The sequence below is a fragment of the Gorilla gorilla genome, chromosome 19, assembly GCF_029281585.2.
Source record: "Gorilla gorilla gorilla isolate KB3781 chromosome 19, NHGRI_mGorGor1-v2.1_pri, whole genome shotgun sequence".
NCBI lineage: Eukaryota > Metazoa > Chordata > Mammalia > Primates > Hominidae > Gorilla > Gorilla gorilla.
The window spans coordinates 28,225,473-28,247,404 of record NC_073243.2 but is presented as its reverse complement, the minus strand read 5'-3'; the positions used below and the strand labels follow the sequence as shown (position 1 = coordinate 28,247,404).

The 21,932-nt window shown below is 45.2% G+C and overlaps 1 protein-coding gene across 5 annotated transcripts in view; it reads right to left on the bottom strand.

Moving 5' to 3' along the window:
* ARHGAP44 (Rho GTPase activating protein 44) overlaps positions 1–21,932 on the bottom strand; it is a 201,247-nt gene that overhangs the window by 27,014 nt on the left and 152,301 nt on the right. For all 5 annotated transcript variants that reach the window (XM_019013328.4, XM_019013329.4, XM_019013330.4 and 2 more), the window contains 8 exons: positions 20,201–20,282; positions 19,675–19,802; positions 15,021–15,132; positions 14,542–14,623; positions 11,706–11,786; positions 8,325–8,438; positions 7,561–7,652; positions 5,429–5,609 (listed from right to left, as the gene is read on the bottom strand). In XM_019013328.4, the coding sequence (XP_018868873.3) occupies positions 5,429–5,609; positions 7,561–7,652; positions 8,325–8,438; positions 11,706–11,786; positions 14,542–14,623; positions 15,021–15,132; positions 19,675–19,802; positions 20,201–20,282 (872 nt within the window). The remainder of the gene's footprint in view (positions 1–5,428; positions 5,610–7,560; positions 7,653–8,324; positions 8,439–11,705; positions 11,787–14,541; positions 14,624–15,020; positions 15,133–19,674; positions 19,803–20,200; positions 20,283–21,932) is intronic.

The window sequence follows — 21,932 nt, the reverse complement described above, 5'->3', positions numbered from 1 at the left end:
TCAGAGAAATAGAAGGGACTGTAGATTTACTTTCATTTATTATTTAGGACTAATGACCTAACACACAAATTTCACTATTCTATAAAACAATAAAACAACCCAAACAAAAAAGACACTGAAAACATAATCTGCACCCAAAACTTTCTAAGAATGAGCTTAAAAAGTACAGAAAACAATAGTGTGATTTATTTAATACTTCGTTGCTCAGAGTGTTGGCGGAGTTAGGACACCCTATATATCACAGCAATACTCAATGGCTAAAGTAGGAAAGTTTTGATAAATTAAAAAAAAATGTAGCATTGCCAAATTCTTCATTCAGAGTGGCAAAATTATTCAGTAGTTCCCAACCCCAGCACATTAGAATCACATACTTATCCCAGGCCAGGCCATTTAAATCAGATGGGGAGATTTGGGACAGGTGATGGGGTTGAAGGATTTTTTTTTTTAAGCTTGTTCTGGCTCTTTGTTATGTAACAAACTACCCTAAAACTTAGCATGGTTATCTGGGTCACCAATCTAGAGTTCTGGCAGGGCTTCGCAAGGCCGGCCTGTCTGCACACACAGCACTGGTGCATGGCCGGCCTGTCTGCTCACAGGGCACTGGTGCATGGCCGGCCTGTCTGCTCACACGGCACTGGTGCATGGCCGGCCTGTCTGCACCCACAGCACTGGTGCAAGGCCGACCTGTCTACACACACAGCATTGGTGCAAGGCCAGCCTGTCTGCACACACAGCATTGGTGCAAGGCTGGCCTGTCTGCACACACAGCATTAGCAGAGGTGGTCTGACTTGGGTTGAAGACTCCAGAATGACTCCTTCTCAGAGCTTGGAGCTGTGCTGGCTGTCAGGACAGTGCTCAGCTGGGCTTGAGGGCTGGGGACTTCCATTTCTCTCCAAGGAGCTGCTTGGATTTCCATGTAGGATGGTATTGGGCTCCAAGAGTGACTGTCTCCAGAGACCCAGGCAGAATCTACAAGGCTTCTTCTGACCTGGCCTCAGCAGTCCCAGAACATCACCTCTCCCACATCCTACTAGGTCAAGTAACTCACTAGAGCAACTCAGACTCGAAGGGAGAGCAATCAGATTCCAACACTCCCTGGGAGGACAAGCAAAGCATCTGCTGCCATCTTTATCAAAGCTCTTGGTGTGGAGCTGCAGTGGATGATTGTATTGGCTTCCTATGGCTGCTGTCACGAGAACCAACCACAAGGTTGGTAAACAACAGAAATTGCTTTTCTTTTTTTTTTTTTTTTTTTTTTTGAGATGGTGTTTCGCTCCTGTTGCCCAGGCTGGAGTGCAATGGCACTATCTCGGCTCACTGCAACCTCTGCCTCCCTGGGTTCAAGCGATTCTCCTGCCTCAGCCTCCCAAGTAGCTGGGATTACAGCTGGGATTACATGTGCCATGATGCCTGGCCAGTTTTGTATTTTTAGTAGAGACAGGGTTTCTCCATGTTGTTCAGGCTGGTCTTGAACTCTTGGCCTCAGGTGATCCACCCAACTCGGCCACCCAAAGTGCTGGGCTTACAGGCATGAGCCACCGCGCCTGACCCAGAAATTGATTTTCTAAATAAATTAGAATCAGTATTACCAGGTGGAAATCAAGGAGGGAGCAAGGCTTTGCTCTCTCTTCTAGCTTCTGGTGGCTGTTGGCAATCTCTGGCTTGTGGCCATCTCTTCAAATTTCTCTCTGTTCCATCTTCACATTTCCTCTGTGTGTGTAGTAAAATCTCTCTCTGCCTCCCTCTTAATAAGGATGCACATGACGTCATGTAGAGCCCACCTTGATAATCCAAAATAATCAATCACCTTATTTCAAGATCCTTATTTTAATCACATATTCAAAGACCTTTTTCCAAAATAAGGAAATATGGATAGTTTCCAGGGCTTTAGATCTATTTTTCTTCGGTGGATGGGCATTATTTTACCTACCACAATGATGAAAAATGTATATGTAAGCTCCTGAATTGGACGCCAAGCCCTGCTAAAGAAACCCAGCTTCCTGCATCATTTCAAACCAGAAAGGCATCAGGACCAAAGCCCAGAGTTGTGAGGGAAGTAAGAAGCTTTGTATGACATCTAGGACATAACAGCCATCAGCCTAGGAAAGTGTCACTGACACAAATCGGTAACTTACCATTTCTTTGCAATTTTACCCAGTTTTTCTGCCCTTCAATTTTCTTCTTTTTAAATAAGTATCTGCTTTATTGATATATAATTCATATATATACGTATTTTTTTAACTTGGCCAAAAACCTTCAATAACATGAGCTTTAATTTGTCAGGGTTTCAATGAGCAGTGTGAAGACTTTAAAATGCATCTCATAGATTTCAAAAGATCAGAAATGGGGCCAATATAGAGAACTGCCCTAATGTTACTAAGATAACATAGGGACTCAAGAGATGCAAATTTCTTTCCTCTCCCCAAAAACACCCACTCTTTAAGGTCAGGTAAGAACTGATCTTCTACAGTTCACTACACTTCCTTAAAACGTACGCACAGATGCTCTACCTCAGACAACTCAGGGAGAGCCACCCTAAACCGGTAAGACCTTCATTGAATTTAACTTTCTTTTTTTTGGAGACAGAGTTTTGCTCTTGTTGCCCAGGCTGCCATGCATGGCGTGATCTTGGCTCACCACAACCTCCACCTCCCAGGTTCAAGCAATTTTCCTGCCTCAGCCTTCCGAGTAGCTGGGATTACAGGCATGCGCCATCATACCGGGCTAATTTTGTATTTTTAGTAGAGACGGGGTTTCTGCATGTTGGTCAGGCTGGTCTCGAACTCCCAAGCTCAGGTGATCCACCCGCCTTGGCCTCCCAAAGTGCTGGGATTACAGGTGTGAGCCACCGCGCCCAGCCTGAATTTAACATTTAATACACATTTTGAAACATTTATTTTATGTACAACAATAAATTATGTAATAAATTTCCTATACTCTTAAAGTAGATGGTGGCAGTTTCAACTTTAAATAAGAATAGTATACAGAGTGGACATATCATTTAGAAAATTCTTAAGCAGGAGAGCTTTATCAGAGATAAGGTATCTGCTCAAGATATTGCTCAAGCTTCTGCATCTGCCTGCAGATAGTGGGCCAGTGAACTCTGAGTACTCCAGTGCATCTGCAGTGGTAACTCTCTCAGAGGCCATTTGGAGTGCGCCCAGGAGGCACTGGAATCAAACCAGATCTGGCAGAGAGGATGGAGGAGGGATGGAGGGGCACACTTTGGGGTAGAAACACCTGCGAAGGAATATCAGGAGTGCTGTATCACCCAACCAGGACCAGAATTTACCCTCAAGAGCATCCCTTCAGCTTACAGAGATTTCACAAAGGAACTGCGTTAATAAGATTTAAAAACAAGTTCCAATGCACTGTCTAGTTTTCTCTGTCTCTGACTCTCAGATTCTAAGTATGTTCCTTTTTACAGATTAAAGAAATTTTTTCTGAGGCCAGGCACAGTGGCTCACACCTGTAATCCCAGTACTTTGGGAGGCCAAGGCGGGAGGAACACTTAAGGTCAGGAGTTCAAGACCAGCCTGGCCAACATGGCAAAACCCCATCTCTACTAAAAATACAAAAATTAGCCAGGCATGGTGGCTCCTGCCTGTAATCCCAGCTACTCGGGAGGCTGAGGCATGAGAATTATTACTTGAAACCGGGATGCAGAGGTTGCAGTGAGCCAAGATTGCACCACTTCACTCCAGCCCGGGCGACAGAGCGAGACTCTTTTTCTTTTTTTTTTTTTTTTTTTTTTTTTTTGAGATGGAGTCTTGCTCTGTCACCCAGGCTGGAGTGCAATGGCACGATCTCGGCTCACTGCAACCTCCACCTCCCAGGTTCAAGTGATTCTCCTGTCTCAGCCTCCTGAGTAGCTGGGATTACAAGTGCGTGCCACCACTCCCGGCTGGTTTTTGTATTTTTAGTAGAGACGGGGCTTCACCATGTTGGTCAGGCTGGTCTCGAACACCTGACCTTGTGATCCACCCACCTCAGCCTCCCAGTGTTGGGATTATAGGCGTGAGCCACCGCGCCCAGCTGAGACTGTCTTAAAACAAAACAAAACAAAAAAGAAAGACGTTTTTTCATACTCATTTGAATTTCTAAGAATTTCCTGTTTTTTTCTTTCTCCACTAAGTGGAGAACAATAAACACCAGCATAGCGCACGCAAACAGCTCCCATCTGCCACATACAAATTGTCTCTGATAGGTGAAGTAACAAAGAAGAGATATTGGCCATTGTGAAGGTTTGACCATCATCCCAGGAAACAAGCCTAGGTCTCCTCTGCCAACTTTAGTTCTCCAATACCAACTCCCATTCAGAAAGAAGTGGGGTGAAAAGTAAGATTCACACACCTCTAACAGTTCTTGGATTTTCAACCTTCCCTCCTGCGCCGCTTTAGGCCATGGGCCTTTTCAAGCATATCTTTCTGGCTGCCCAGTGGTCTGTCCGGAAAGTGGAAGGTTCTAGCTAGGTTACTTCCTGTTGTCTGCATTTCCGATACTCCCATTCAATGCTTTATGCTCTCATCTATCCTAAAGGAGCACTTGCTACATTTTATTTTACAGTAGTAATTTTTAATTTCTAATCAAAGTTCACTGAACTGACTTGCCTGACCAACCAAGACGATCCCCTCCTGTAAGAGGTATTCGTGGATGCCTGCAGCTTGCTGAACACACTCATTAGCCCACGTCCTCTGGTTGCCATGGCTGAGGTGGTGCTCACCGTGAGTCAGCTGTGCTTGTTATGGAACCTGTTTATGCCCATCTTACTTGCTATGGGAATCATTATGTAGTTCAATATTATATAAACTAATTTAACATGAGTGTGGACAGGGTTGTTGCTGAGCAAACTAAATTGAATGTACTTACAAGCCTCTTAATAACTGCATTGAAGTAGTTACGGATGTTAATAATAAAAGATAGGAAAACATCTTAAAAACCTAGAAGGATTTTACGCTCAGGCTGTTTCAAGTTTTAGGCTGAAACTGGGAACGTTAAACTGTACATTAAAGGTATTGTTTGTGCCAGGATGCTTCTGAAGAATGCAATGAGCCCATTTATAATCCAAGTAAAGCCACTACAAATTCTGGAATTGATCTACTTGTATACATTTTGATTCCAAATAAAGTGCGTATGTATTTTTTTTAATTCCCCGCAGTGACTACTTTTTCTTTCTTTTGATGAGAACTAATTAATACTGATCCCAACTGTGTCAGCTAAGAAGGCTACACTGACCTCCGGTCTAAAGGGCGGCAAGCCAAAGAAACTCATCCCAGACACAGCAGATACAGTTTAATTGCTACGAGTCACCTAAACTGCTGAGAGTCAGTGCAGCCTTCCCGTAATTGTATTTTTCTTATGCGTCACCCATCCACCCCCACCACCTCCCCTAATCCCCAGTGCTGAGAAAGAGACACCAGTTCATACCCATCCTTTTTGTAAAACTCCAGCATCATATTATCCGTGGCGACGCTGAGGGGCCGGCGGGCCTGCTCGGGCTGGCGCCGGTCAGCAGGGTCCATGTCTGGGGAGGGCATTGAGCTGTAGTTGGCATTATGGTTCACGTGTACTGGACTCCCATAATTGCCAGTAATGTTGAACTCTATCTCTGTGGGGAAGAAAAAATTGGTACATGTGAACTCTTGGTCTGCCACACCCTTCCTGGGCAGGGGAGGAATGAGTCCAGACACCCACTCCCTCGTATGTCATCCCTAGAAAATTTCATCCCATGGTTCACCTTATTAATATAATGCATCACATTAACAGGCCAAAAAGGGGGACACATGTGATCACCTATATAGGCATTTAATAAAGCAATGTCAACTTGTGAAAAAAAAAAAGTTTGTAAAAACAGGAACGGATACTTTCTGAAATATATGAAATCATCTTTCTAAAACCTCATGCTTAAGACTGAAAGCCAACAGCTGTCCTAAACTAATCAGGAGAAATGGCAATGCTCACTACCGCTACCATTACTTAACACCATTTGACAAACACTAGCCAATGGAATTAGTCAAGAAAATAAAATAAGAGGCAATATTAATATTTATAGATGATGACACTGCCTTTCTGGAAAACCATAGAGAATAAATTCAAGATATTAGAAATAGAGATTTCATTAAAGTTGTTTTTTGGCTGTCAAAGCGATATACAGAAGTACTCATCCCATCCTTTCCGAGTCAATGAGAATAAATTAGCTCTGCACAATTCTGTCTGTGTGCAGTGGTAATGAATTAGCTCAGCCGCAGAACCTATAGGTTTACTGTCTTGACTCCTACCTCCTTTATTTCTTTATCTTGATTTCCCACACCCACCCAACTCTGTTATCAACGCAACTCTTAGGGAGTCAGCAGTTCGACCTTAAAACACATGAAGCAAAAGAAAGACAATCAAACTTCAATGTTAGAACAGCATTAATTGATTACCTCTAATGGGCAGAGCACAGAATTACTAACCTATCCTCACATGCCTTAACAGCTGTTGCAGCACAGCAAAAAGCATTCCCTTAATGTCTACCAAACATACGGTACAGTACCAATTATGATGTTTTTAAGCAGATGCCGAATTTAGTGTAACAACTGCTATCTCTTCAAAGCTGTCACCATTGAGAGTCATCTACTTATGGAGTGAGGCTTCTGTGGCTCTGAAACTCCCTCTTAGGAAGTTATCTTCAGAGCCTAATTTTGAAGCAGGCATTAAAAAAAAGAATCTCATTGCCTTTGAGATTGAGCCCCGCCTTCACCTGCTGAGGGACAACTCAAAGGGCACAACCTAGGGTAGCAAAAGGTGGGTCTGTAAGGCATCCAGGTGATCTGCAAGTCCTGAATAAAAGTCCCCATCCATCTCAGGAACCTGTCTCCCTCTCTGCATCTACAAAGTGAAGGATTTGGGGCAGAGGATCTTTCCTTCCTGCACAAACATTCTAAGATTTGCAGATTTGAAGAAACTATGGTATGGATATTAGACCAGTAAAATCCACGGACATGGTTAGTACAGACAGTGGACACCTTCAGGCCAGAGTATCCCTTGAAATAGAGATTACAGGCCTGGCACAGTGGCTGACGCCTATAATCCCGGCACTTTGGGAGGATGAGGCAGGCAGATCACCTGAGGTCAGGAGTTCAAGACCAGCCTGAGCGACATGGAGAAACCCTGTCTCTACTAAAAATACAAAATTAGTCGGGCGTGGTGGTGCATGCCTGTAATCCCAGCTACTCAGGGGGTTGGGGGGTGAGGCAGAAGAATTGCTTGAACCTGGGAGGCAGAGGTTTCGATGAGCCGGATCGCACCACTGCACTCCAGCCTGGGCAACAAGAGCAAAACTCCGTCTCAAAAAATATAGAGATTACAGAACAGGAAGCTGCCATGACTCCACCCTGATATGTGTGTGCCTTTGTGCATGTCTGCATGTGTGTGTGTGTGTGTGTGTGTGTGTGTGTGTGTGTTTATAGGGGAATAAAAAAAAAAAGCCTGTGGGCAGTGGTACTTGGCTTCAAAGGCTCAGAACTCGCAGTGATACTCCCTGCCTCTTGCCCCCACACCTAGGTGCTGTCACCTACCCCCAGGGAAGAACCAGTCTGCATGCTGGATGATAGGTTCAATGATCCCAACAATTTGCAGCGACACTGTGGTCATCATCTCTGTAATGTTCCTGTAAGCAGAGAGCAGAGGCGAACAGGGTGGAGTTAGCAGCTGAGGCAAGGTTTGAGGCCCATGGTCCTCTGGCTGCAGAGCCCAGGAAGGGGCCCTGGACTGGAACCCCACAGACAGAGGTTTGAGAGCAGACTTTCTCTTGGGAGGGACACTTCACCTTTCTGAACTTCTCTTTTTCCACCTGCAGAATGGGGATAAACCCGGGGCACATGAACAATCCCTACAAAGCCACTTTCAACGTGAGGTGTGATTCTCCTCCCTCCCGTCCCTGTGATTCTCATCCTCTTTCCAACACTGCTGTCTCTGGAGACAGCTCTCTATCCCTCCGAATCCTGAGGCTGGGATGTGTCCTCTTATGACAGTCTAAGAGCTTGCCTGACCTGTGCCACCATGTCCTACGCCCTCCTTTCCCCTCATCCCAGTGCTGACTTAATTAGCTCAGAGAAGACCCTGACTTCAGACCTGTAGCTCTGGGACCATAAACAAAAAGAAAGATCTGCAGAATTCTGTGCCTCCTCCTCAGCCTAAAAGAGGAGCAGGCCAACACAGAAATAGGGTTTGGAAAATACATGAGGCTGGTGCTCAGCTAGGCCCCAGCTGTCCTGCCCACCCTGCTCAGGCCCTGCAGTCCCACCTGATCACCCACATTACTTCTCCACCCTGTACTTACCCTTCTGCTTGTGGCCATAGGAGGTTGGGTCCTAAAACAATTGCCATATTACTGGGAGTCATCTTGTTTACATCTTGATATTCTGACAGCTTGGATAAAAATTTGATCAAGTATCTAAAAGAAAATTAGAAGGGCCAGGTTTAACCAAGGCTCAATACCAGCCATGTCCCCCCGGGGACTGGACAGAAGCTTCTCTCATGTCACATATCTCACTGACTAGGAGACTCGTGCACCTGCAATGTAATGAACATGCGTCACGTGTCAGGAAATGGAAATTCTGCATCCTCTTTCCAAAAAACAGACAGGCTCAGATCTCACTGGGTCAGGTGTCAACATCTGCTTCAACTAACACTGGCCAGAAAGTCTCCTTCTTTCCTTCTGACTCAGTATATAATGACCTGAAATGCCTCGCTTTTTACAAACCCCATTACTTCTTGCCATGTTCCCTGTGTGCAGGAGTGATAAGCAGTATGTCTAAGTACCATTGGCAGGAACATCTACATGCTAGGGGTGGTGTTTCCTGGAGTTACCCTCAGTTGGGTGCTCTGGAAAGATCTAATAAAGAAAAAGTCCAACACAGACTTAGTATATGATCCAGCAATTCTACTCCTGGGGATAATACCCAAAAGAAAGCTGTCCACACACAAATTTGTACATGAATGTTCATGGAATCATAATTATTAATAATAGCCGAAGGGTGGAAATGACCCAAATGTCCATAAAGGGATGAACCAATAAATTAAATGTGGTATGTCCATATAATGAAATATTATTCATCCATAAAAAGGAATGAAGTATTGGGACATCCTGCAACATGGACACTCCTGAAAACATTATGCTACGTGAAAGAAGCCAGACACAAAAGGCCACATATTATAGTATTCCATTTATATGAGATGCCTAGAATAGGCAGATCTATGGAGCCAGAAAGTACATTAGTGGTTGCTTAGGGGCATGGTTGGGGAAAATAAGGAGTGCTTATCGGAAGGGGATTTCTTTTTTGGGGTAAGGGAAATGTTCTAAAATGAGACACCAGTAATAGTTGCAAAACTATATGAACACACTAAAAACTACTACACTGCACATGTTAAAAAGGTTCAATGGTATGAAAATCATAGCTTAATAAAGTTATTTTATAAAAAGAGCCAACAAAGAAGCTATATAGAAATAAAACAAATACAATGAAGAAGCAACGTGCAAATTTAAAAAAAACGGCTCTGGCAAACCACACTAAAAATCTGCCAGGACCTGACAAGAGGCCCCAGGACCCCGAGAAGACATGTTTTTTCTGGCCTCTCAGTTACAACAGGCTGTGGTCCTAACCCCATTTTGCTTGGATCATACTGAAGCGACTCATTCGGGATTTTCTGCTCACCTTCGTCAGCCTGGTAGAAAGTCCAGCAGACTCATGTCCTACCATGTAATCATTTAGCTGTCACTGTGACAACTCTACGCACGGCCTCTCCTGGCCATGCCCCACCCTCCAAGAGGCCACACAGGTCTGGACCAGGATGTGGGACCTAAGCTGAGAGCTTAGGCCAACCCATGGGCTGGCCAGCAGCCTAGGGCTGTGGTCAGCAACATGCCATAAGTTGAAACCATCCGATTCCCGCTCTTGGGATCTGATTTGTAATACACATACAATTTACTACTTTAGCCATTTTTAGATGTACAATTCAGTGGCATTAAGTACATTCACAGTGTTATGAACCTGTCACCACCATCCGTTTCCTGAATGTTTTCATCTTCCCTAGCTAAACCTTGTCCTGATTAAATAATCTTGGCCAGGCGCCGTGGCTCATGCCTGTAATCTCAGGGCTTTGGGAGGCCAAGGCGGGCGGATCACCTGTGGCCAGGAGTTTGAAACCAGCCTGGCTAACAGGCTGTGAAATCCCGTCTCTACTAAAAAAAAAAAAACACACACAAAAATTAGCCAGGCATGGTGGCGCACGCACATAGTCCCAGCTACTCAGGAGGCTGAGGCAGGAGAATCACTCGAACCCCAGGTGGTGGGGGTTGCAGTGAGCCGAGATTGCACCACTGGACTCCAGCCTGGGAGACAGAGTGAGACTCTGTCTCAAGAAAAACAAAACAAAACAAAAAACAATAATCTCCTGTCTCCTAGCCCCTGGCAACCATCCCCTAGCCCTGGCAACCACCATCCCATTTTGTTTCTCTATGAGTTTGACCACTCCAGGTACTTCATATAAGTGGAATCATATACTGCATTTGTCCTTTTGTGTTTGGCTTCTTTCACATAGCATAACGTCCTCAAGGTTCATCCACGTGATGACAAGAATCAGAATGGCATCCATTACATGAACATGCCACATTTTGTTTATCCACTTATCTGTAGATGGACATTTGGCTTTTCACCTTTTACCTACTATGAACACTGCTGCTACGAATACGAGTGTGCAAATATTAAGTCCCTGCTTTCGATTCTTTTAGGTACATACCCAGAAGTGGAATTGCTGGATCCTACAGTAATTCTGTGTTTAATTGTTGGAGGAACTGCCATCCCATCATTCTGGGGATTTTTAACAGGAAAACAGAAATAACCAGGCAGATGGCAGTAGGTGCTGATGCTGAAAATCTGCCTCCTAAGAAGCTGAGAGGAAAGGCGGCAGGGCCGGGATGGGTGCTGGCAAGACAAAGCGGTAAAGAAGCAGAGTGTGAAGCAGCAGGAGCCAGGCGTGGAGAAGGATCTGCAGCGCGCCGGAAGTGGAAGCTCGGGTGGTAGCAAGAAAAGCGAGAGGCAGATGTGGAACACAGCTGGGGTTCGGGAATGGGGGAGCACTGGAGAATACGCTCCCTCATCTCTCCTTCCTGTGGACTTGCTCAAGGACACTTCTGCCTCCCCCAGCTCCCATGTAGGTCAGCTTCTCCCAGGTGTCCACCAACACCTACCTGTCTTTACCACACATCCCCAGTATCTTAAGATAGCTTGCATTCATCTTTACTCCTTTAACTGAATTAGCCAATGGTTCGCTTCTTTGAGTCCATTTCCTTATCTAAAAAATGGCAATAATTATTCCTGCCTTCCCTCACAGGGTGGCTTGGGGTTTAAAAGAGACCATGCGTGGTGGTGGGTGCCTATAGCTACTCGGGAGGCTGAGGCAGGAGAATGGTGTGAACCTGGGAGGCGGAGCTTGCAGTGAGCTGAGATCATCCCACTGTACTCCAGCCTGGGCGACACAGTGAGACTCCGTCTCAAAAAAAAAAAAAAAAAAAAAAAAGGAGACCATGCATGTTAATAATACCTTGGACATCATAAAATGCTATGCATGGTAGTTACCATGACTTTTACCCGGGGAGTTGTATCTCTGAGGCTTACATAAGCCCAAGCCATGTGTCTATACTTGGTAAGTATCCGCTTACCGGATGTTGTTGTGATTGGCCTTGGGCAACTTTTCACAAGCATTCCATAGAGCCTGAAGCTTCTTGTCTTGCTCCTGAATACTGAGAAATTGATAGGAAAAGTCATTGGTTGAGCACGAATCAATAAAGTCTCATTGGAAATCATATTAACCAATCATTGTAATATTTGATACCAACCATTGTAACTGACCATATCAGCAAGCTAGTATTTAAAAATTTGGTTGTTATGATTTACCCCTCTATGTTCTCCTTCTGTCTTGTCCTGTGCTATTTTAACAATGCTTCCTCCACACACCTCAGAGGCCCCAAGTGAGTATGTGCCAGGGCCAGAGACCTGCTCTGGTGTGGCAGGGCTATGGGGCTGCAGGAGGACACAGATGCCAGTCAGGGAGCTCAGCCCATGGGCTATTCTGAGCCTGTATTCTGCATGACTCCAGCATGGAAACAGATCATGTAAATGGCTTGCAATGATGTGTCCTTTTTGAGTTTCAGGCTATCTTGCACTGTCCTGGTAATCCCTAACTTCAGCCCTTGCTTCCCTGGCTCCTCCTGTGGCTCCCGGATGTCCCATCTTATGGCAAATCTGTCTGTGTCCTGCTGAGTTGGCCTGAAGTGCAATGTCTTATTAAGGTTAGTGTTGGCCTCTGATGAAACTCAGCTTCATCAGAGGTTCATAGGTTATCAACCCAATAGCCTTGGGAGCTTTGAATCACAGAACCCAGACCAATTCAATCGAAATCCTCTGAAAAAAAGGTTCACGCATTAGTATCTTTAAAAAGCTTCCCAGGACATAATGATGCACACAGAGGGTTGGAAATCACTGTTTTAGGCAAAATTACTTGGTTTAGACGAAGTGATCTTAGGCACTACATGCATGTCATCCAGTGGTAGAAACAGGTTCTTGTTTTTCCCTGGTTAGAAGACACTGACCTCTTTGAGTCATCTGGATCATTCCTATTTCTTAATGGAGACCCACATTTGCAAATGAAGTGGGAACAGGAGTATCTCTGGATAGGTCCTGAAGCACTAAGCTATCCTGCCTTTATCTAACTGTATATCATCAAGATCACTTATATATCCAATAAATAATAAGAGTGACAGTTTCCATCAAAGGATATGTTCTCACTTGGCTTCATCCCTAGGACCACATTCTTGTCCTAGAGAGGCAAAAAGTGCTGTGGTTAAGTGTAACGGCCCTGAAACCGGACTCCTTGGATTCAAGTTCCCATTCTGCCACTTATTAGCCAGCAGGTAACCTGTAGTTACATACCTGTTCAATACCTCAAATTCCTCCAATGTAAAATAGGAGAAACAGCACACCCCACTTCATAGGGTTCTTGTCAAAATTACAGGAGTTAAAAACACACAATGAGCTTAAAACAACGTCAAGTCTCTAATAAGCACTCAATAAATGTTAACAGTTGTAATTATTAATGTCATGAAACCCAGCACTCCCTTTTCACAATGAGATAAAAGAGAACCATATATTCAGCCAGCCTTTTGAAGTACATAATCTCCATTCTGCTTTGGAAATAAAATACCATTATGCAACTTGATTGGAGTTGGCTTTTCTCACTCTACACATTTGAGCTTGGCTTCCCTTCCAGGTCAGGTGGGTCTCTTTCAGGCCCAGTTCTTCAAAAAGTAGAAGGAGCAGCATCAGACACATATTTCACTGTTGTTTCTGACAGGTAATGAGAAACAACACCTGTTCCTCATGGTGTTGTTGAGAAACACACCAACAACTAAATCCCATGCCTAGAAATCTCTAGAAATCATTTCCTTTCACAGGCCCCTAGCTAAGGTGGCTATTTGCTCTAGTCCTGCTCTCAGAAAACATTCTTCTCCCTCCTTCATCTCCCACCTAGACTATCTCTACCCTCGTCTCCACCATCTTTGTGCTGATAGCAATTCTCCCACCCTGCTGTTGTGTGGGGGCCCATTCGCTCAGTAAAAGTACATTCCTCCAAACAATACTATTTACTTAAGACAGCTCTTACCTACGCCCAAAAGAACATACAATGCCATCCTAATGCATGCATAACCGAGGAAATAAGCCAGGACTCAAAAACCATGCATGGGAGCCAGAGCCTGCATCAGGGCTAGTGGCTTTGCCTGCTCCATGCAGCTGTACTCTTCTCGACACACTGCTACAGCCCTGCGCCTGGCTTTGGGCTGCGGCCTCTCCCTTGGGCGCATCTTCAGGAGGGGACAGGGAGGCTGCTGCTGCCCACGTGTCATGACACGTGACCTCCCTTTAAGTTCATTATTACTTATTGTTAAAATATATTCAGCTATTATAGATGAGGGTAAAGACTCTATGCCCACTCACTTGTCCTACTTTTCTGGCCAGGAGGAATCACTGCTGTCAGCCTACGTGAGCCCTTCCAGAACTTTCTTTTATACACTTACACACAAATATAGGTCCTTTTAAAATTCTATTGTTTTAAGTGTGCTGGGTGTTTGTTTTCGTTTTTATAACAATAGAATGTCACAGGAGTCCTTGTTAACTTGCTTTCATATCTATTTATGTTAGCATGAATAACTCTACCTATTAATTGTTCCAGAGTGTGCGATGGTACAGACACTCCACAGTTTACTTAGCCACTTCCCTTCTCCAATGAATCTTTAGTGACTTCTAGGCTTCTGCTATCTCAGATAATGCTACCATCAATATCCCTGGACCTGCCTCCTTGGGCAAATGTATAAGCACTCCTTCATGGCACAGATCAAGAAACGGGGTTGCGAGATCATAGGTTACATGCTTCTATAATTTCAGCACATACTCCCAAATAAACTGTAACTCACAGGACATTCCAAAACAAGGGGTACTCACTTGGAAGCCTGGATCCACTCATCATAGAGTTCAAAGGTCATAAGAGGTTCTGGCAACTCTCGGAGGTAAGATTTCAAAGCTCCTAGGCATGAATGAAATATTGGTTGTGAACTGTTATGATGTGGCAGAGGCAAGACCCACCAGCCAGCACTGCCTATGTGGGTTCCATCTGGGGATGGGCCTCCTGACCACCACGTCAACAGCAAATGGTAGCTTCCTATGGAAATGGGTATGAGGCTCTGACAGGGGACCTGGCCCCTCTTTCTTCCCACAATTACCTCGTCTTCCCTTGGCATGCGGGTAGGCCTTCCTTCAAGGGGCCAGAGCACCCAGCCCTGAAACTGGGCACTGAGTGGACACATCTGAAGTGCTTTGGGCAGCCACTGACTTGAGTGTCCTGGACTTGTAGCCACACAGCCTCCCCTCTACCCCTTCCCTGTGAGCCTCCATGGCACACAGGAGCGCTGAGAGGTGCCCACCTGCAATTGCGTGGGGGTCTGCCGAGTACTCCTGCACATCCACCACGCAGCAGTCCAGGGCCGCTTTCAGCTTCTTCAGTTTGGAGGCAGAGGGGGCTACTCGGAAGAGTCCCTACCAACAGGACAGAGGGTCAGCGCACAGCAACTCCAAGGTACAACATCAAAGCGCAGAGACCCCGCAACTGCCTGCTTCTTTTCTCCAAAACCTCTTACATGCATTTGCCCAACACCATCTCCCAATCCCCCAGTTGCCTGCTTTCTCAATGTCTCCCTCTTGGCACATAAGCAACTTCAGAGCAGAAACTGGCTTTACCCACTGTTGTGTCCCCACAGCCTCAGGCAGGGGTGGCTCATCACACTGGCTCAGTAACTATTTACTGGATAAATGAATCTTGGGCACTTAGACATCTTGTTCTTGTATGTGTAAGATAAATCTTGGAGAAGAATTCGACTAAGACCTGGTCAGTCTGGTAAGTTGAATGTGAGAAGGTCTACAGGGTGTGTGTGTGTGTGTGTGTGTGTGTGTGTGTGTGTGTGTGTGTGTGTGTGTGTGTGTGTGTTTGTTGGGAGGAACTAGGGCTATACTTTTTATTTGTGTTTATTTGTTTTTTAGACAGAGTCTGGCTCGGTTGCCTGGGCTGGAGTGTAGCGGCCCGATCTTGACTCAGTGCAACCTCTGCCTCCCGAGTTCAAGCAATTCTCGTGTTCAGTCTCCCAAGTAGCTGGGATTACAGGCACCTGCCACCATGTCCAGCTAATTTTTTGTATTTTTAGAAGAGATGGGGTTTTGCTGGGATTACAGGCGTGAGCCACAGCACCCGGCCTACACTTTCAGAATCAAATAAAGTCTATGCCTTCAGGGGAAGGGCAGACTGGGTGGGGTGGTTTGTGAGGTAGCCTCCTTCCATTCCTCTGCATTCCGTTCTCAAGAGTTATTTTCAAATCACTGCCATTTCTTCCAAGTGAACCACTGCACCTTAGAGAGTGAAAGGGAGCTATGAAGCGAAAGAGAAGAGGAGAGGGCTGTGTGGAAGAGAAGATGAATGCAGGTCAGAGTTGGAAAGAAACCTCCACGTCATAGGCAAGTGACACACGGGTTAAAGACCTATCGGTTTCTGTTTCATCTTAGTTCGGTGATGGAAAATGCCAAAGAGAAGGAAACAGAGCTGTCACAGATAAGCCTTTAGATTTTTGATTGTGTAACTGAGCAAAGCATAAAAACTAGGTGGAGGAGGGGATTGTTATATTAGCTAATGAGTCCTGTTTCGGGGGTGTTAGAGGAAAGTGTGCATGGAAATGTTGAAGGATGGCAGTGAGCACGAGTGAAGCCTTTTCACAGGGGGAGTCCTCACTGAGGTTGAGGAGCACCTCTAGCAGGGCAGGGTGGGGACCATGGTGCCAAACAGAGGACCCTGATGCCCCTAGGTCAGAGGCCAGAGGGGACCATGGTGCTAAACAGAGAACCCTGATGCCCCTGTGGTCAGAGGCCAGAGGGAACCAGAGGGCCAAAGGAACTAGAAGTTTCGAGGATGGTTACATTAGGAACACCAGGCAGCACTGTGGCCAAGGAGGCTGGCAGTAAGTCATCAGATTTGGCAATCTGGGGGTCGCTGGGGATCCCGGAGGACAGTTTTAGCCCAGTGACAGGGGCGAAGCAACACCAGAGGAAGATCTGTAGGTGGTGGCAAAGATGCAGGAGCTGCAAATGTTGAGAGCTATTTTAAGAAATTGGATAGCATAAAAAACAAAACCAAAGAGATTGGGAAGACATATGAGGCTGTGGTTGTGTTGAAATGAGATATATTTTTTTAGGCTAGGGGAAACTTGAACCTATTTGTTACTAAAAGTAAATTGCTGACACAAAACAGGGAAAAAATGCAAGTGACAGAGCGAGGTCTGTTGAGGAATGGAGTAGCCCAGAAAGGGCAGAGACAGGAGCTGGGAGATGTCAAAGGCACTGCTCTTCAAAAACCAGTTTATGTTGATTAGATATTTGATGATTCTAATAGGTTACTGTTACTTTTTAGGGAATATTAATACTTTTTTTTTTGAGATAGAGTCTCACTCTATTGCCCAGGCTGGAGTGCAGTGGCGTGATCTCGGCTCATTGCAACCTCCGCTTCCCCAGTTCAAGCCATTCTCCTGCCTCAGCCTCCTGAGTAGCTGGGATTACAGATGCGTGTGCCACTATGCCCAGCTAATTTTTGTATTTTTAGTAGAGACAGGGTTTCACCATGTTGGCCAGGCTGGTCTCGAATTCCTAACCTCAGGTGATCTGCCCTCCTCAGCCTCCCAAAGTGTTGGGATTACAGGTGTGAGCCACCAAGCCCAGCCTATTATATTTTTTAACTAATTTCTTTTTTTTTTTTTTTAGAGAGCATCTCACTATGTTGCCCAGGCTGGTCTCAAGCGATCCTCCCACCTCAGCCTCCCAAACTGCTGGGATTACAGGTGTGAACTACTGTGCTCAGCCAAAAATTATATTTTAAAACATCCGCTATCTTACAGAGATACATACTTAAGTATTATAAATGAAATGACATAATGTCTAGGTTGTACTTCAAAATATCCAAGGCAGGGGTTTGGGGGCAGGAAATGGAGGCAGAAACGTAACAAGATTGCCCATAAACTGAGTGGTAAGGCTCATTATGTTATCTTTATGTGTTTATGGTTTTCCATAATTTTAAAAAAAATTTCAGGGAAAGAAAAGGTCCAGTTCATCTTCTTCCATGAAACTCTCTCTCAGGGATGGTAGAGACCTTTTCGGTTTTAAATTGAGGCCCAGCGCGGTGGCTCACGCCTATAATCTCAGCACTTTGGGAGGCCGAGGTGGACGGATTACCTGAGGTCAGGAGTTCAAGACCAGCCTGGCCAGCATGCTGAAATTCCATTACAGGCTCTGGGAGCCTGTAATCCCAGTTACTTGGAAGGCTGAAGTAGGAGAATCGCTTGAACCTGGAAGGCAGAGGTTGCAGTGAGCCAAGATCGCGCCACTGCACTCCAGCCTGGGCAACAGAGCAAGACCCTGTCTCATAAGCTAAGCTAAGCTAAGCTAAAAAATTTGATAACAAACATGCAAATGCCTGGCACATAAAATGTGTTAAAAATACACATTTATTCCCATTCCTTTTCGAATTTCCAGCATCTAGAACAGGCTGGCCTACAGGAAGCATGCCACATACACCCGCATGCTCACTGGCTTCCTTCTCATCCATAGCCCTTACTTTGTCCCATATAACTTAGTGCTCCCTTAGAGACTTACAGACTGTTCTGGATGAATTAGGCTTAACTGAGAGATGCTAGACTCATCTCCGGCAATAAGTTTATAAGTCTCCTATCTCACTATTTCATACTTTGCTCAATAAAACATGTACAGCATGCCCTAAATAAATACTGATTGGCTAATCAGATCAAAGGAAGACGGAGTAAAGATATTAAAATAGTCTATGGAAGAAACCAAAGATGAGATCTATCTCCCAGGAAATGATTTACACAGCAATAAAACAACACTTATCAAGAACTTCTTGGGTCAGGTGCAGTGGCTCATGCCTGTAATCCCAGCACTTTGGGAGGCGGAGGTGGGCAGATCACTTGAGGTCAGGAGTTCAAGACTAGCCTGGCCAACATATTGAAACCTCGTCTCTACTAAAAATACAAAAATTAGCCAGGCATGGTGGCACACGCCTGTAAACTCAGCTACTCTGAGGCTGAGGCAGGAGAATCGCTTGAACCCAGGAGGCGGAGGTTGCAGTGAGCCGAGATCCTGCAACTGCACTCCAGCCTGGGTGACAGAGTGAGACTCCATCTCAAAAAGAAAAAAAAAATTTCTCATAGACATTTTTTACATGTGGCTCTTAAAAAGTACTTTCTAATATATCTATCAATCATATTTTCAGGATCTCTATAAGAGTTGTGATAAAAAAGTTTAAGAGCCTTAACCTTTAAAATTACCTAAAATTAGGTAACTTATCAAGCAAGAGGAAGAGGCAGAAGAAGAGAAGGAAGATGAAGAGGAGGAGGAGAAAGGAGAAGGAGTAGTAATAGCAGCAGCAGGGTTGGGCGCAGTGGCTCACGCCTGTAATCCCAGCACTTTGGGAGGCCATGGCGGGTGGATCACAAGGTCAAGGGATTGAGACCATCCTGGCCAACATGGTGAAACCCCATCGCTACTAAAAAAAAAAAAAAGAAAAAAAATTAGCTGGGCGTGGTGGCACACGCCTGTAGTCCCAGCTGCTTGGGAGGCTGAGGCAGGAGAATCACTTGAACCCAGGAGGCAGTGGTTGCAGTGAACCAAGATCGCGCCACTGCACTCCAGCCTTGTGCCACAGCAAGACTCTGTCTCAAAAGAAAAAAAAAATAGCAGCAGCAGAATGCCCAAATTATCCAAACATGTTAAACCAGGGGAAAGAATGGCTAGAATATGGCCATCCGTTCCTCGTGGCCATCACAATTCTCTCTTCTTGTCAAATGAAGGCTCACGGTAAAAGGCAGGATCAATTTGTGTTCTGCAGAAGATGGGTCTGAGCCACTGTCTTAAGCCATTTGGATTCGTGGGGGCCGGAGTGGAGATGGTACAGGAGAGAGGATCCTGTAAGCTCTATCTCGTGGAAGAGGAGACCTGCCCGGGGCGGCGTGTGGCTGTGCTCAGCCCTACCTCCTCCTGCATCCCACACTCAAGCAGCATGGTCACACACGCCTCGATGGGGAAGGCGATCTCCCGGCCGCTGATGGTGAGGTGCTCCTCCAGCGGCTTCCCGAAGGAAGGCTTCTCTACCCAGGCCTCTGAGGGGAGGAGTGAGAAAGAGTCAGTCAGCTGTTCGCCAAGTTCACTCATGCTGGAATCTCGCTTTCCTTTGTTGTCCAGATTCTCCTAAGATTACCAAAGAGAGGGAGGCCCAATTGAGCCTCCATTCTGTGGTTTCAGGCATGACAGGAGGACTGGAGGGGGGGTGGGGGATGGCCAGCCAACTGCGACCAGGGCCACTGGGGTTAATGTTCTACGGGCACCCCTATGCACCCCCGACTCAAGGCACCAGTTTGGAAGTAAGTCCAAAAGGCTCATCTACAGGTGATCCTGTTGGGCAGAGTGTTAGGGCCAATGACATATAAGGAATTCATCTCATCCGGGAAGGCAAGCAGGCACCCCGGCCCTTCCTTCTCCAGGGAAGGCCTGCACTTACCCTGTTGTGCTTTGATCTGAGGCAATACAGCCTGCAATAGTGTCAGGGACTTCCTGTGGTATTCAGCTTGCACTTCTATTAGCTGAGAAGACACAAGGCAAGCATCACCCTTAGTGAGGGGCAAGGACACAGGCTGCCATGGCATGCAAAGCATTTTGCAGAAAGGTGCTTCCACATGCGGAAGGAGGTAGTCACCCATTCCCTCCTCCAATCTACCTAAAATAATGAGCATGCTTCCTCTTTAGCCTCCATAACAACAAAGTCACTACAAGTGGAAATTTGGGAAGCAGGAGAACCAGACAGGAATAGGGGGAGCTCTTCAGAGCTGGAACATGGCTTAGACAGCTTGATTTTATCACCATCCTTCTTCCTCTGGCACCCCATCCTCAGTGCAAAAGGCAACAAAGAAAGGGGTAACTGTAGCAAGTGGAAATGGAAAACACATTTAGAAGTACATTTACTGAGTCAGGTGTGATGGCTCATGCTTGTAATCCCAGCTACTCAGGAGGCTGAGGCTGGAGGATCACTTGAGCCCAGGAATTCAAGACCAGCTTGGGCAACATAGCAAGACCCCATCTCTTAAAATAGAAAAAATTTGTTGAAATAAATATGAAAAATAATTTACTTATGAGATATGTACGACTTAAATGTCATTAACTTGTATACATCTTTTGTTTCTGCAAAGTTAGTTTAACACATAACTGATCAGAAAACTTGTGGCTTGATCTGCAATCTTCTTCAAATACCCTGGAGGTGGGATTGCTTTGGTGAAAATGATGCAGTCCAAAGAACAAATTCCTTCAAACTATTCTATTTTGACCATCCCATTAATTAAAAGTGGCCAACATGTTGATAAGAGCAGATGAAACTCATAAACACTAGTTACTTCATTTGTTTACTGACTCCTCCTATCCCTTCCCCAAAACTGGGCATGTATAAGGAAAAGAGAGGAAATTAATCTGCTTGAAGGCTTGTTGTGGAGGGCGGACACTAATATCCCTAAGTAAAATTAAAGTAAAACTAATACGAACTTTTCTAAAAATCAGAATATTGAAATAAATGGTATCCGAATGACAATTAGGCTGTCTAGTAAAGCTTGGAATGTCAATGAGGTCATCAGTAAAACTCTAATGTCTTTGAGTTTCTAAAATTAAATATTACCTTTATGAATACAACCAATGGAATACACCTGAAAAAATTCTACCACTTTAAAATAAACTTTCCACCAGGCACGGTGGTTCACGCCTATAATCCCAGCACTTTGGGAGGCTGAGGTGAGGTAGCTCACGAGGTCAGGAGTTCCAGACCAGCCTGGCCAACATAGTGAAACCACATCTCTACTAAAAATACAAAAATTAGCTGGGCATGGCAGCATGCGCCTGTAGTCCCAGCTAGTCGGGAGGCTGAGGCAGGAGAATCATCTTAACCCAGGAGGTGGAGGTTATGGTGAGCTGAGATCACGCCACTGCACTCCAGCCTGGGCAACAGAGCGAGACTCCATCTCAAAAAATAAAAATTAATTAATTAATTAATTAAACTTTCCAAGTTGGAAGTAATGCATATCAACTCCTTTTCCAGTAGAAGGGGCTTCTCTGCATTCTAAACCACTAATGAAATGTTGGAAAATTTCTAACAGCCCACAGTTGTTTGACCATATGTATCAAAGCATTTTAAACTTTGCAGAATTTCTTGATTTTCCTCTCCTTACCTTCCTTCCTTATCATTCCTTTCC